This window comes from Oryzias latipes, chromosome 2 (genome assembly GCF_053564925.1).
Source record: "Oryzias latipes strain Hd-rR chromosome 2, Olatipes_Hd-rR_3.1".
NCBI lineage: Eukaryota > Metazoa > Chordata > Actinopteri > Beloniformes > Adrianichthyidae > Oryzias > Oryzias latipes.
This window is the reverse complement of record NC_136238.1, coordinates 7,154,683-7,167,976: the sequence shown is the minus strand read 5'-3', so window position 1 is coordinate 7,167,976 and position 13,294 is coordinate 7,154,683. Positions and strand designations below refer to the sequence as shown.

Sequence of the window (13,294 nt, the reverse complement as noted above, 5' to 3'; positions counted from 1 at the left end):
ATTCGGTGGCGCCCAACCTCCTGTGTCTTTACTTAATTGTAAAGTATCAAGGCTTTTATTTTCTAAACTTGCAGCAGAGTTCATATTGCGTCTGTAAACTTTTAGGGATAATGACCGATTGAGTTTGGGTTTGGAATAAAAACGTGAAACAGGAGGCTGACTTTCAGGGTAACAGACATGCGCAGATCATTTCCATCAGAGTAAATTTTTAAAAAAGGAATGCTGCCGTAAACAGGAAGTACCACCGAGTGATTCCGTTGACACTGTTCTACTTTGCTGCTTCATTCCGTCCGGCTCTTTTGTGTGCTGCTGACCTTTGCTTTGCCTTTTGGGACGTAATAGATTCCTGAAGCTCGGAGGAGGAAGTAGCGCTTCTTCCACGACTTTTTGCCGTCGTCTTTGAGCCACAGGACCCCCTCGATTTCGGGCACGGACACGGAGCCGCCGCAGAAACACTCCTGATGGGTTTAGAAACGATCAACGATTCGTGGGACGATCAGCAGTAGCAGTCGGGAAATGTGGTTTTCTTCAGGCTCACCTCTAGTAAAGCTTCTTTATTCCGGTCAGCCATCTCCGACGTCTCCTTCCGCCCCAACAAATAGTTCTGAGAGTGATTGAAGGAAGCAGAGGGGGTGAATGGAGGACGCACGCCTTTCATTAAATAAATAATTCACCTGAACTCGCCTCATGGCTTTGACCTACTCCCCCCCCCCCCCCCCCGCCCCCCCGCGTTCACTCAGCATGCATTAAAGCTGTAGGTTAGAATTGAAGGCGCCCCGGCAGGGTGAACTGGCCTGGTTCTGAGGGGGGGTTCTCCTCACCTGGGGGTTCTTGAAAAGAGCGTACTTCTCGATGCGCTCGATGAACATCAGCTTGTTGTGGCTGTCCCGGGTCCAGTTCAGCAGGTTCTCCACCAGGTTTTCGTGGTCCTCGAAGATCCGCTCTGAAGAAAACAGAAAAAGAGGAGGGAGGGGTTAAAGGTGGGGATTTATTTTTTATTTTTCACAAACGGCAGAAGGAGCGGTTCCCACCCATCTGAAGCTCCGTGATGGTTTCCACCAGAGACCAGTCCGGGCTGTAGCCGCAGTGCGACTTGTCCAGCAGGCTGTCCAGCACCTGGCGGACCGTCTGCCGCTCGTCCACCATCATGGTCTTGGAGCTCTCGTCCGACATGTGGACCCTGATCACCAGCTGAGGAGGAGCAGGAGGGAATCAAAGAACCACCCTTTCATTTTTTACAGCGAAACCTTTGTCTTCTAGAACCGTTTCCACCCAAAAAAAAAAATGAACCGGTGCTAGTTTGGTGCTCGCCTCCCTGTTCTTGTGCTTTCAAAGACTCACTCTGATGAAAATTGGTGGCATTTTTCTGATGATAGCGGACATATATTAAGAAAAAAATGTCTTTATTCCAAAGCCTTTTGGATCAGGAGCAAACAAAAAACGCCATTTGAAAAAAAGATTGCCTAAAAAAAAGGTGGGCAGGGCCTCATGCTTCCTGCTCCGCTCTGCTCTGCATCCAGACCAATAGATGAAGTTTGTGTTTGTGTTGTGTCTTTTTTCTTTCCAGGTAACTCTGACCCTAACGCTCAACGCAATCGACCCAAAGGTCTACAAGCTGATGGCGATTAGTAGGAGGCTGGAATTGGGGCTTTGGTGGAAAAATATCTTTGGGTTCTTTCCTTAATCAAAACCTCGATACCATCTAAGCACAGATTAGACCAAAATAACTACTTACTTTTTCATTTTAAATATACCGAGAATTCTTGAGGAGGACAGAGGATTTATCAGTGAAGAGAAAAGCCAACTTTGAGAGAACAGGAAAACGCTTCTTTCTCGTCTCCTGCAGCTAAACGTACGTCTAGGAATAATTTGGAAAACACAATTTTAGCCCGTCGACTGAAAACATGGAGGTGAAGCCTGCTAAGAACCAACCTAGAACCAATTTCTTACATTTGTTTTCCGACTTTACAGCCCAATAATGGCACAGGTCACACAGCAGCTACTGTAATATTCTCAAAATCTGATTCAATTGAGCTATTTTAGTGATTAGCAGTAAGACTCGTTTAATGGAGCGTTCAAAAAAACATCAAACCAAAGCAAAAGCTATTTGAAATCCTGTTTGTTTCTCATCAAATTAGAGTCATAAATGTAATAATTCTGATTTAATAAGTGACCAACAGGAAACCCACATGTTCAGTCAAAAAGGATTTTGCTAAATGGATCAAATATTCCAAAAGTTAAAGATTATGTTTATTAGAATTTAAGCCACATGGCTGAGCCACTTTGAGCAGTAAATCTCCCCTGTGACGACATAAATACATCCCTAAAACCTTTGCTGTAACTATTTCATCATTAAAACAATCCGCTTACAAAATGCTTCGTCCTTATAACACCCAATAACCCCCCCCCCCCGAAGCTTCAGACATTCCCGCCCGTCCCTCCCTTTGAGATCCATTCTCTCAATGATTGAACGGAGAATCGAACCAATGGAAGTGCGAAGAAAAGAGTCTTTAAGAGATGTGGGGAGTCTGACCTACATTTCTCAGGAGAAATCCCTTCACATGAATAGAAAGACGGAAAAGTTCCAACCGAATATTTCAGAATAAAAGACTCTGATGTGTCGCTGCTGCAGCTGCCCTTCATGGCGTCTTCATTCAGGGTAAATGTTGTCGTGGTTTTTCTAAAAAAAAAACACTGTCAGGGTGTGAGCGTGCGCGCAGAAGGACCCCCCCCCCCCCCCCTATATACCAAAAAGACGGAACTGTCTGTTGGATCCTCGTCCTCAATGGAGACATGCACGAGTCGACCCCCCCCCAAAAAAACAAAACCAAACACATCAGCTGGATTGAGGTGCAGAATCAGCCCGCATTGTCTACTTGGAGCTCCTCGTTCCCTCCCCAGCAGAGAATCAAACACCGCATTGACCTATTTTCTCTGAGCTTCAGCCGCCTCGCCGTGAGAGGAAGTTCACAAAGAATTGTGACAAGACGGGCGGCGATTATGCAAGCGTCCCCCACCTTTTTGACCTGCGCCTCTTTGATTTTCTCCAGGGCGACTCGGATCTTCTCCGCCTTCTGCTTGGCGGCTTGCTCTTCCTAAAGGGAGACACACACAGGAGCAGGTTGCCGTTCACCAAAAAGGGCGACTCTCTCAAATCACACACATCACCCGACTTTTCCCCGCATTCATCCCTCGACGCTCACCTGCCCCCTCCAGCAGGAAGCCATCACTTCCATTCTACCGCCTATCTATTTACGACTCTTAAATATTAAAACGGAAACGTGGTGCTAAATCCTGCGGCAGAAACTTTGGCTCGGGTTCATCCAAATATGGCGCTCCATTTGCGGGTTTGTGGCTTCACGGTGAAGAGCAGGCGAGCCGAAGGAAGCAGCAAGCGACGAATCCGGCGATGAAAAAGGGGAAAATATCCGGTGGACTCCACGCAGAAAAGAGGGTTGAAGGGTGGACCAAATGTCAGCGCCGTCAGGATGAACGGCGTCCTAACACAGGCTCGAGACGGCATGAGTCCACTGACATGTGCGCCTGTTTGACACGCACCTCCCCCCCTCCCCTCCCGCTCTCCTCGCCTCCTCAAAACACACGCGGTTTTTAGGGAGCGTGCCCAATCGATGGGGCATAATCCCCACCAAAGTACGACCGGGGAAGCACCCCCCCCCCCCTCCACAAATCTGGTCAGCCAATGGGCGGATGGCGACGACGGCTGAACGAGACTCTGGGGGAGACGCTAAATATTTGAAGTGGTAGTGTAAGGATGCAGTTACGCTGGAGGGGGGAGTGACCCAGACTGCTGCTTCCACATGACCAACTCCAAGGCACAAACACATTAGTGAGGCTAAACCCAGAGGCTGGCACATGAAGGGGGGTGGGGGTGGGTGTCACAGTCCTTCTGGTTTGATGGACATCCAGCTCCGAAGAGTCTTCCAGCTTCAAGATCAACACCTCAAACTCACATTTGTTTTGTTTAAAAAGAACAAAACAAACAACTTTTGGCTCACAGGAGGTTGGAGGCAAAACTTCAACAATGTTTTGCTTCCTCACATCAAAGACACTTTACACACACGATTCTTTTAGTTTTTTGTTTTCATTTTGACGTTCATTCAACCAGGAAGTTTCTTTTTCTTTCTTACTCGTTTGCCGAAAGTTAAACATGCTCAGTAGCTCTTCCGCTATAATAAAAAAACAATAATTTTAATGTCTGATGCCATGTGCAAGCGACCACGTTCAAGGAAAACTCTGTAAAACTGCGCGTCCATTCTACGAACGTTTTGGTGCTCTACGCGCGGCCACTGAACGTACACCGGAAGCTAAACCAGCTGAACTTTGACCTATCGGGGACTCGGATTTGGTAAATTAACAGCAGACGCCGCTCCCATCCGCCTATCAATCTCACGGTCTGATCCTCCCCTCACTTGGGATTAAGTGCAAGATACTTAAACTGGAAAGGGACAAACCAAAAAAAAACACACAACAAAACAACAAAAGGAATCAAAACTTTCCAGTAGCATTTCAGCGGAAAACGGAGGTGAAAGAGTTCAAACGACACCCATCGGATGAGTTGTTGACGCCTTCACTCCCCGAAATGAAAAGCAAATCAACAACCAGCAACGTGCAGAAGGAATACCCAAAAGCACTCAAATACACACAAAAAAGCCACACATGCAGTGAAATAAGTGAGAACTTGAGCAAAATGAAGACCAACGTCTGTGGAAAAATCCATTTCTGTGCGTTTTATGTCCAAATAAATCAGGAAAATGCAGTTTGTGTTATAATATAAGCTATTACAGTATGACTGCATACTCGTACTTCTACTTAAGTAGATTTGTAATAAAGATACTTTAATTTCAGTATTTGATTTTTGGTGCCATTTTCATTTCATATATTTATTTATTAACCCAAGAACAAATTTCTACTGGGGTTTTAAAGTTAATTAGACAAAAAGCGTCCCAAAATAATCCAGATTAAAAAATTTAATTTAACTTTAATTTAAATTAATTAAAATTGGTGGCCAAAAATGGACCCGTGTGGATTTTTCCTTTAAATTTGAGTCTAAATTCATTTAAAACAATTGATCTGATGTTTCAAACTGTTCCAAACATTTTTACTTTCACTTGAGTCATTATTTGCCTTTTATTTTTTTTAAATACTTAAGAATAACTGTTGTAAAGTCACTGGAATGTTACTAAAGCGCACTTCTATTTGCTGCCGTTAATGATGGATTCGTTTAATTTAGGAGGAAACGTCTGCATGATTAACAAATAAATGTTGTAAAGACAATCTGTTGGACAAATGCTCCTTATTGAAGTGATGTCTGTACTTTTTAACGGGCATTTTTCTGATGAAAGAGGACATCATTTACTAAAAATCAGCAAGCTCCATGCTCAGAGTTCTCAGTAACGGGGATGGTGGTGAATTTCTGATGAACTCCTTCCCGCTCTGCAGAAACTAGGTCCTAGAAGACGACACGCGATTCATGATTTTGGATAAAAAGAAACAAAAAAAAAGACAAAAAAACGCTCAAAAGACCACTTTGAAGGGGGATCAGAGGATGGTGGGTCTTGTAAATCTCTAAATCCCTCCACCGAAAGAGCGATTTGTCCAGAAAACACACAAACACACAAACGACAGCGAACGGATGAGGAGGTCACCTTGGTCAGGAGGTGAGAAGGCTTTCCTGCTATGCTTTTCAGAATGAGCGAGGTTTCTCTGTCCAGATAGGAATGCTTGGGTGAAAAAGAGGAGAAGGGATAACAGAAACAGAAAGAGAGAGTCAGTGCTGGATTAACATTATTGAATGGAAATGTGATTTTTTTTTTCTTAAATGCATTTTATTAAAGAAGCAGTGAGTGAAGCAGTTGTGGGAGTCATTAGCTGCGGTGAAGAAGCGATGGCTGTGAGAAAATGTGCTCAGGAGTGAGAACACTGTCCATTCTGACGAGAAAAGGAGCTAAAATCCCACAATTCCTTTCACTCGTTCACGCCACGACCATGACAGCGGAATCACAAAACGCCAAAACCTTCACTAGATTTAAATAAATAAATAAAACGCTGCTCGAGTACATAAGGACAGAGTGTGCCGTGCACACGCTCACTCACATGCACGCTCACACACATGCACTTACGGTGGTCCGATCCACTTCACCCCCCCCGGATGTGAAGTCAAGCTGCCGCCTGGTCGCCTTACCGCCGGGCCGCCTCAGCGTGACATGCTGGGGAAGGTGCAGGCGGGGTCGAGCAAGGAAAGAGGTCACGGGTGCAGGAGAGGATGCAAACACAGACAGAAGGGAGTCATGCAGGAGGGAGCGCCACATGCAACATGTGTCACGCCGTTTTTCCACATCCTACTAGCTTTGGCTTTTTGAATTCTTAGAGAAGCGTAGCGTATGGTGGTGGTGGGGGGGGGGGGGGGCAGCTTCATGTGAATAACGGTTTTTAACTCAGAAGTACGTATTGTGAGAAACATTGATGTGGAAATAAAATGTAAATTAGAAAAAATATGTTTTCAATAAAATAAAATAAAAATTGTGGAAAAGAAAACTATTAAACTAAAACGATTACCAAATGGAATAAAAATATTTCTAACAGTTAAAAATAAATACATTTACTAGAATAAAATAACCGATCCTCTTCAGGAAACAATAACTGACCCAGAACGGGTCAATTTCTGGCGGGGACGCCGTTTAAGCCATCGGCAGTATAGCTGCAGACGTCCACATGCATTATTTTTCAATATATTCCATTAAATGGGTGCATTGATGGATTTGGTCTTTTTTCTCATAATTTTTCAACTTTATTCTTCTTCCCTTATAAATTCCCCCTCCTATCAATTCATTCTTGTAAAACAAAAAAATGATGATTTTTCTCATCATTTTATGACTTTGTCGTGAAATTACATCTTTTCCATAAATTTAGGAGTTCATTCTTGTAAAATTATGACTCTTTCTAATAATTTTACAACTTTATGCTTGTTAAATTGGGACATTTTCTCATAACTTTTAAAATGACGACCTTGTTTTCTGCAAGAATACTATTATTTTTCACATTATTTTATGACTTTGTTGTAAAATGATGACTTTCTCATGAATTTAGGATTTATTCTTATAAAATTACAACTTTTATTTCATCCATTTAAGACCATTATTGTAAAATGACGACTTTCCTCATGACATTTCCAATTCTCAGTTTTCGTTTCTCTCCCTCTTCGTCATTCTTCATTTAGTTTAGTTCATTTTTGTCTGCACACATTTGGGACACTTTTAATTTATAGATAAAATAAAAGAATAAATGAGAGTTAGACTTTTATTTAGTCATTTAAAACAGAGAGGCTGTTTCCGATGTTTGATTGTTTACATCAGCGCTTTTTAAGAGTTGAGTGGCTCTCACAGAAAAGAAGATCAAGCTGTGCCGACGGATACATAAGTAAGTAAATAATTTAAATAAAATAAATGAAAGAGCAAAAACCCAAGTGTGAAAGTGGCTGAAGGTGTGATGGGCTGCAGGGGGTTAAGTCTTAACATCAACTTTTTGTTAGAAAGCCAAAAGGAGACGGTTTCAAGAGGAAGGCGTTCACATCCCAGGTCGACCATAATGCCACAAACAGCGGACCGGCTACATGCAGGTTTGGTCAAGTTGGTCAATTCAGATGTAAAAATTTGTTTTATTTCCTGAATTTTCTGATTCAGAAACTGAATTGACGTCGGACTTTTTCGTGCAAGGGGGGCGGAACATCACAGCTGTAAATGTGAGGACCTTTTCCGGCTCAGTCCACACAAACTGCGGAGCTGAAGCTGCCGCTTGTTGCATTTCTGTGTTTTCGTACCTCAGTACTGGTCTGGTTCTGCCCCCGTGAGCCCGGGCTGCTTTGACCCTCCCCCTCTCCTCCCGTCGGCGCTTTGTCCGCGTCCAGGGAGTCCATGCTGGAGGCGGAGGCCGAGTTCACGCTGGAGCGCTGGGATCCGGCCTCCTTCTCGCTGACCGCGTCCACCGATCCCGTCCGCCGGTGCTTCCCGCCGCCGGAGGACTCGGAGGACGGCCGCCGGAGGGTGGCGGAGGACACCGAAGAGGAGGAAGAGGAGGAGGAAGAGGAGGTCTGACGGGCTGCCTCATCCATGCTGAGCGAGGCCTTCTCCAGCTGAGAAGTGATGTCATCCAGGGAGATGTTGGAGGCCGCGGGGCGAGCGTTCAGGCTGCCGCCTCGTACCGTGTTGGCTGGCGAGGCTCGGGTGCTGCTGCTGGCACTTCCTGTGGAGGAAGGTGAAACGCAGAAATCCTTTCAGAATAAACCACCAATAAAAAAAACAAGAAACGTGTTCTTATGCCTTAAAATACGTCATCTTATGGGAAGTTTGGCATCACTCATTAGGGGGAATAAGATGAACAAAAACAATGTGGACAATGTTAATGCGCTTTTTTTCTACATTATTAAGGCTTTTATGCCAACAACAGCAGCAGCTCTTGTTTTTCACGTAAACATTTTTTATCCGTGTTTTCCAAACGTTGGAGTGCATTTTGACTTAGATGAAACCAAACTCTTCTTCGTGGGTTTTATAACATTACACCGAGCGGGAAGAGGCAGACGTGTGTTTGACAGCTCTCAGCGGGGCAACTACCTCCACTGCTGCCCCCTCCGCCGGTGCCGGAGTGCTTGGTGCTGGCACTGCGGCCCCCCGGGGCCCTCTGCTGGCCTTTGTTTTGGCTGCGGGAGTTGGAGTTTGGTTTGGAGATGGTGGTCAGCTCCTGTTCGATGGAGCACAGGTCTGCCATCAGGGCGTCCAGGTCCACCGCGTCTCCTTGGTTCAGAGCCTCTGTGGCGACAGGAGACGAGGATGTAAACCCCCCGTTTGTTTGTTTTTTCTGTTGAATGTGAGGAGAAAAGGGGTCTCACCGTTTATGTTGTACATGGAGAAGCGGTAGGAGAAGTTGGCCATGTTGGTCTCCTGCCTGAGGGGCGGTTTCTGCAGGGCTTTCTGAGGCCGCCCATCGTCCAGGCTCTGGATTCCACACACAAGCAAAAAGATCGCAAAAAATAATTTTAAAAAATTCAGCCGGAGCGGCCTCCTGTCCTCAGTCAAACAGGTTTCTGCACATAGACACCATATATATAGAGTGGGAGGGGAGTTGCTAGGATACAGGCCCTGAGACAGGATTAGCAGTGTTGGGGTTGCCATGGAGACAGCCCCCCCTTCCTCTCTTTGTCTTCGTTCTTCAACCTGTGCGAGTGTCTCTGTGCAGCGCCCCGCCCGCCGCCCCTCTAGGTGTATTGACCTGTGTGAGCTTGTCCAGCTCCCCGAGCCAGGCGCCGAACATCTTATCCAGGTCCTGGTCCTCCTTGTCGCTGTCCTCCTCCTCCGCCCCGTGATCCAACTCCTCATCCGACACCTGCTCCATCTGCAAACACACCAGGAGAGAGGGGTTAGGTGTGTGTGTGGGGGGGGGCATACGACGACTGGGTCACACCCACAAACACAGACCATCTAAATTTAGATAATAATATTAGGGGGGGGGGGGGTAACTCAGCTCATCCCAACCCCACCGTCTGTTTCCATGACAACCGCCTCAGACCCCGTGAGTGGACTCCATATCGATGGAGGAGGACCAAAGCGCCACCCCCACCACCACCAGACAAAGGTGGTGTGGAGATCTGCAACACAGAGGACGCCGGATTGTGGACTAACATTTATGCCACCACGCTGCACACAAACCGTTCTAAACTGCAAATAAAAATAATTTAAAAAAATTTGCTTTCAGAATTTTTTTTTGTGCTATCAAAACTTTTCTTCAAAATAATGTTTTGCTTTTCCTTTTTTTTTCCACTTTGTTTTGGCTTTCAAAATTTTATTTTTTTGCCTTTCAAAAACCTTTTTTTTCCAGATTTTTTTTTTTGTTAGAATCATCTAGAGACCAATCAACAGGCTGTTTGATGGCTGCCATGTCACGCTAAACTGAAACTTATGTGAGCAAAATCAAAGATAGGAAAAAGGCGAGATGAGACAAAACGGACGCGACATTAGTTTTGCAAATGCAACAATATTTTTTGAAAGCAAAGAGAAATTTGGAGGGGGGGAAGCAAAAAAAAATTGAAAGCAGATATTTGTTATTATCATTTGCAACTTAGAAAGTTTTGTGTGCAACGTGGTGGCATAAGTATTGCTCCATAGCGGATTGACCCGCTGATTGGGGAAAATGCAGCCTTTTTATGTTAAAAGGTGATAAGAGCACGCCCTCTGGTGGACAAAAGAGGAACCTTTAAACTACATCAGCTAATTTCGAACCTAACAAAGGAACCGGTGGAGGAGAAACCCCAGAAAAAAAAAGACTGGAAGAACATTTTCTCTTTTAATTTTTATCTTTTCTTAAAGGATTTATTCCAGAGGAGCTTGTGGAATAATTTGAAGGAAAGTAAATTTAGTTAAAAAATACTACACATTAAATAAACTGAAAATTTCTGGAAAATGTAAAAATTGGAAATAAAATGCTATTTTCTTTAACACTTGTGTTCGAGTGTATAATGATTATATGGATGCATAAACCTTCTTCTACCCGCCTTAACCTTTTTATATCTATTATGTGTCTTTAACCATTTTATTTTGAAAATATCAAAGTTTGAACAAAACATTGAAAGTCTAATCAAACAAGGACACTGATGAACTCCTAGGAGAAAACAAAACATCCCATCATGCATCACTGCCAGCAGTGTGGTTTTGCTGTTTCCTGTCACCTTCCTTGTAAAATCAGTGGGGAAAAATAGGGGTGAGTAAATTGCTTTAGCAAACCTAAATGACTGACTAAACTCACAATAATGCTAATGAGCTGACAGGGGACGATAGTGAATGTTTGCAAATCTAGACGGGGAGAAGCGAAAAGGTGCGAGATAGAGCAGCTGAAAGCAGCTGATGGTTTAATAACACGCCGCTGATGGATGCCTTCCTGCTCTGCTCTGGCGCACTCATCCAACACACGGGGGACTTCTGAGGGAGGTGGAGTCCCAGAAGGAACGTAACCTCAAATCAAAACGAGCTTTCTCCCCAATGAGTTTGGGAGCCAGAACAGGAAATGGCCTGAATGTGCAAAATTCCTCCTTCTGACCCAGCAGCTGTCCTTTGGTTTATCCCTTCCATCTTAAAAAACAGGAGGAGTGCAACAGGAGGAGGAGGAGTTCCTGGAGCTAAAAGAAAAATGAGGTCCCTCGCCTTCACTCCATCTTCCACAAAAGCTCAAAAGTTAGAGGATTTCTCACAGCTGTTATCGTTTCTGCAGATGCACGCTCTTACATGTGGCTGGACGCGGGTCGGAGACATGAATTTGAGGTTTTCTGAGCATGAGAAGTATCCCTGGTGTAGGAGCTTATTCAGAGCAGCGATTATGAGATCTGCATGAACTCATCCCCCTCTGTGAGGAGTGGAGGATCTGTGGTTTTTAACCCACAAAATCAGTTGAAGTGGGACAGTTGTAGTTCGCCATATAACCATTAGGGGGCGTTTACAAAGGAAAAGCATCTATTTTTTTTAAATTTAATCTTTAAAAATGAACATCTGGAATTTTAGGGACACATCTGGAAAAGATCAGAGTTTTTCAGCATTTGAAAACAGCTTCAACCCACATGCAGATCTGAAAAATATTTGAGTCCCACGACATTAGCTTAAAAAAATAAAAATAAAAAGGACCGGCAGTGATTTAAAACCAATGTGTGACGAAAGAGGAAACTGTAAGAACCGAACAATCCTCCACAGCAATCAATATCGTCAATATCTATATTATATGCCGGGTAAACGTTAAATAAATTGATAAAATGAAACAGAAGCGAAATCAACAACAACAAAAACAGAACCAGATGCTTCTCCAAAAACGCTCTGCTGCTGTCACTCTAATGGAGTTACAGCCTCAGCAGGACATTTTCTGCAGGTTTAAGTGAATTAACACCTGGGGCCCTGCTTTCAAGCTTCCAGAGGATGACCTGAGTGAGTGACACGGATGACAAGAAGCTCCCTGTGTGCGTGCATCCAAAAGCATTATCCCAAAACGAATGGCAGCCTTTGCTCTTTTCCCTTCATCACACTAAAGGGTCCTCATATCTCATCTGCCCGGCATTTGAATGTCCCCTGAGACCGCTGGGTGGCTCTGGGGTGAGAGCTGCAAGAATAAAAGGTTGTTTTTTTTTTGTTCTTTGCAGGACATTTAGTTTTAAAAATAGAGAATTGTGGAGTGAACACAGTTTAAAAAGAGGAGGCAAACGGAGTCTGAAGAGCTGCTTGTTTTCTGTTCAGATTGTTTACTTCGGTGTGAAAGTTGCGTTGTCCAAGCCTCTCAGAGAGGCCCAACACAGGAAGCATGATACTGTCCAACACAGAGCAGCAGAGGGGCCCCACCATCTCTGATGGAGCAGCCAGAGGTCTGTGGGAAAGAGGACATGAGGATGCAGGGGGCGATCTGGGACGTCCATCCTCTTTGAGGCACCGGGACGATCCCACGGAGACACATTCGACGTGACTGAGCCTCGACATTTCCGGAAATGAGAGTCGTGACCGTCTGCATGAACTAGAATGGAGGTTGAAGTACAGGAGGAATCTTCTCACATGGATGACGTGTTTTTGAAGTGGTTTTGTGCTTGAAAAGAAAGGTTCCTGAGGAGGTTCAAGAGGCGTCTTTAGCCACTAAGATTTAAAAAAAAAGAATAAAAGATTCATGTCAAGTTGAGCTGAGAAAATGATTTTGTTTTGTTTGTTTATTTGGGACGAACCGATCTGAATGTTATTGGAACGTTAGAGACCCTGTCAATCATAAAGCTACGCCCTCGCACTCAACCAGAAGAAAAAAAGAAATCAATAAATCAGGCAAATGATTATAAATATTTAATATATCCGCTCAGACAAAGGAAGCTCCTAGAATGTTTTTGTTTAAGTCGCAAGGTTGCAAAAAGCCCTAGTGGTTACTTTGGTGAACTGCACCTAACTTTATCAAACAAGCTTTACTTTGGCATTAAACGGGTGCTGACAGAGTAAAATAATATCTAAACAACAATAACTTCTCCTCTTTTTATGTAAGTTGCATTATATTGTTGTAATGCCAGCAAATTTCAAAATAAAATGCATGTGGTGCAGTGTGGAGATCGTTTTTCTTAACAGGTACTTTAAATGTGGGTTTATAATAGTTTGCACGCTTTATATTTGGCCTTTTGTACTTCTGAATTCTGTGTTAAGTGGTTAACTGGTGAATAGTTAAATAGCAATTTTCTACCTGGCTTTAAGGCGGTAACACCCACACATTCACACTGGCACCC

At 44.1% G+C, this 13,294-nt stretch overlaps 1 protein-coding gene across 7 annotated transcripts in view; it reads right to left on the bottom strand.

Moving 5' to 3' along the window:
- The window catches only part of raph1b (Ras association (RalGDS/AF-6) and pleckstrin homology domains 1b), a 46,353-nt gene that overhangs the window by 6,708 nt on the left and 26,351 nt on the right, over window positions 1-13,294 (bottom strand). For 4 of the 7 annotated variants that reach the window (XM_023966019.2, XM_078931613.1, XM_078931606.1 and 1 more), the window contains 11 exons: window positions 9,283-9,405; window positions 8,903-9,008; window positions 8,628-8,822; window positions 7,838-8,259; window positions 6,141-6,227; window positions 5,667-5,741; window positions 3,018-3,095; window positions 1,032-1,191; window positions 822-943; window positions 539-604; window positions 315-458 (listed from right to left, as the gene is read on the bottom strand). In XM_023966019.2, coding sequence (XP_023821787.1) covers window positions 315-458; window positions 539-604; window positions 822-943; window positions 1,032-1,191; window positions 3,018-3,095; window positions 5,667-5,741; window positions 6,141-6,227; window positions 7,838-8,259; window positions 8,628-8,822; window positions 8,903-9,008; window positions 9,283-9,405 — 1,578 coding nt within the window. The remainder of the gene's footprint in view (window positions 1-314; window positions 459-538; window positions 605-821; window positions 944-1,031; window positions 1,192-3,017; window positions 3,096-5,666; window positions 5,742-6,140; window positions 6,228-7,837; window positions 8,260-8,627; window positions 8,823-8,902; window positions 9,009-9,282; window positions 9,406-13,294) is intronic. The other 3 variants (XM_023966034.2, XM_023966031.2, XM_023966038.2) reach the window with 3 other exon arrangements.